At 41.8% G+C, this 965-nt stretch overlaps 1 protein-coding gene across 1 annotated transcript; it reads right to left on the reverse strand.

Moving 5' to 3' along the window:
- Nucleotides 1-114: 114 nt before the first annotated feature.
- On the reverse strand, nucleotides 115-462 carry VICG_02078 (uncharacterized protein; the record flags this gene model as incomplete). Its single annotated transcript, XM_007605461.1, has 1 exon — nucleotides 115-462. The coding sequence occupies one exon, from the start codon at nucleotides 460-462 to the stop codon at nucleotides 115-117; it is 348 nt and encodes a 115-aa protein (XP_007605523.1).
- Between the last annotated feature and the right edge of the window lie 503 nt (nucleotides 463-965).

The raw sequence follows: 965 nt of genomic DNA on the forward strand, positions 1-965 counted from the left end.
AATCGAAGAACTTCTGAGCCAGGGCCAGGTTTTTGAGAATATGTCTGTAGAACGGGACCTTCTCTATGAAGCAGCCCTCAAACTTCAGATTCCTGAAAGCAACCCTGGCCCTTGTCATGCCCGGAAGCAAAAAAGCGAGGAGTCGTTGACAACAATCAGATCGTCTTGAGTGACGACGTCCCTTAGTTTCTCGTAGAACTGTTCATTAAATATCCTGTACTCTTCAAAGACATTGTGGTGGTCTAGGTCTTCAAACATTGTCTCGAAGATTTCTCTATTCATTAATCTGTCGTATATCCTTGCCAGCCTTAGGTTTACAGCCACGTCAAGGTACTCTATGTTGTGGACCAAGGAAAGTTCTCTCCGTGAAGTAGTCTTGGGCTTTGCAAACACCTCCTGTATCATTGGAGATTTGTGCAATGTGTGTTTGCTCTTGAGAAGGCCTATCTGAGTGCTCTTCATACAGCAAAACACTTTCATCAGGGAGAATTTAGTAATACAGCATAAGAAGTTGATAGATTTGAATGTTAGCTAGTCCATTTCTCAAGGCTTTTGATGGTTCCGAAGCACTCAATGAGGCAGTAAAAGCTTTACTGGATAGGGACTTACACACTCCTCATTATGAAATACTTACGATGCACAGAGAAGAGCAATATTGGCGTCACAGACGATATGAAGACTGAGTATGACAAGTAATTAGGAAAGCACCCAAGTGATTGTATCCCAAGGTAGCTGTTAGTGCTCTTGACCCTGAGGTGGATAAATCCGATGAAAAGATTTATTAAAGAGATAGACTTTAGTACTTTTATTTACTTTATGCTGTGGCACATTCATCTAAGTGAATAATAGTAAACACATGCAATCTGCAGCCAGATGTTTATATCCTTACGAAGGTTGCACGAGTACAGCTGAGAACGACAGGGCTTGAGACATTGCTTAAATATGGACAGTTGCCATCTGATGGG

The sequence above is a fragment of the Vittaforma corneae genome (genome assembly GCF_000231115.1).
Source record: "Vittaforma corneae ATCC 50505 unplaced genomic scaffold supercont1.27, whole genome shotgun sequence".
Lineage (NCBI taxonomy): Eukaryota > Fungi > Microsporidia > Nosematidae > Vittaforma > Vittaforma corneae.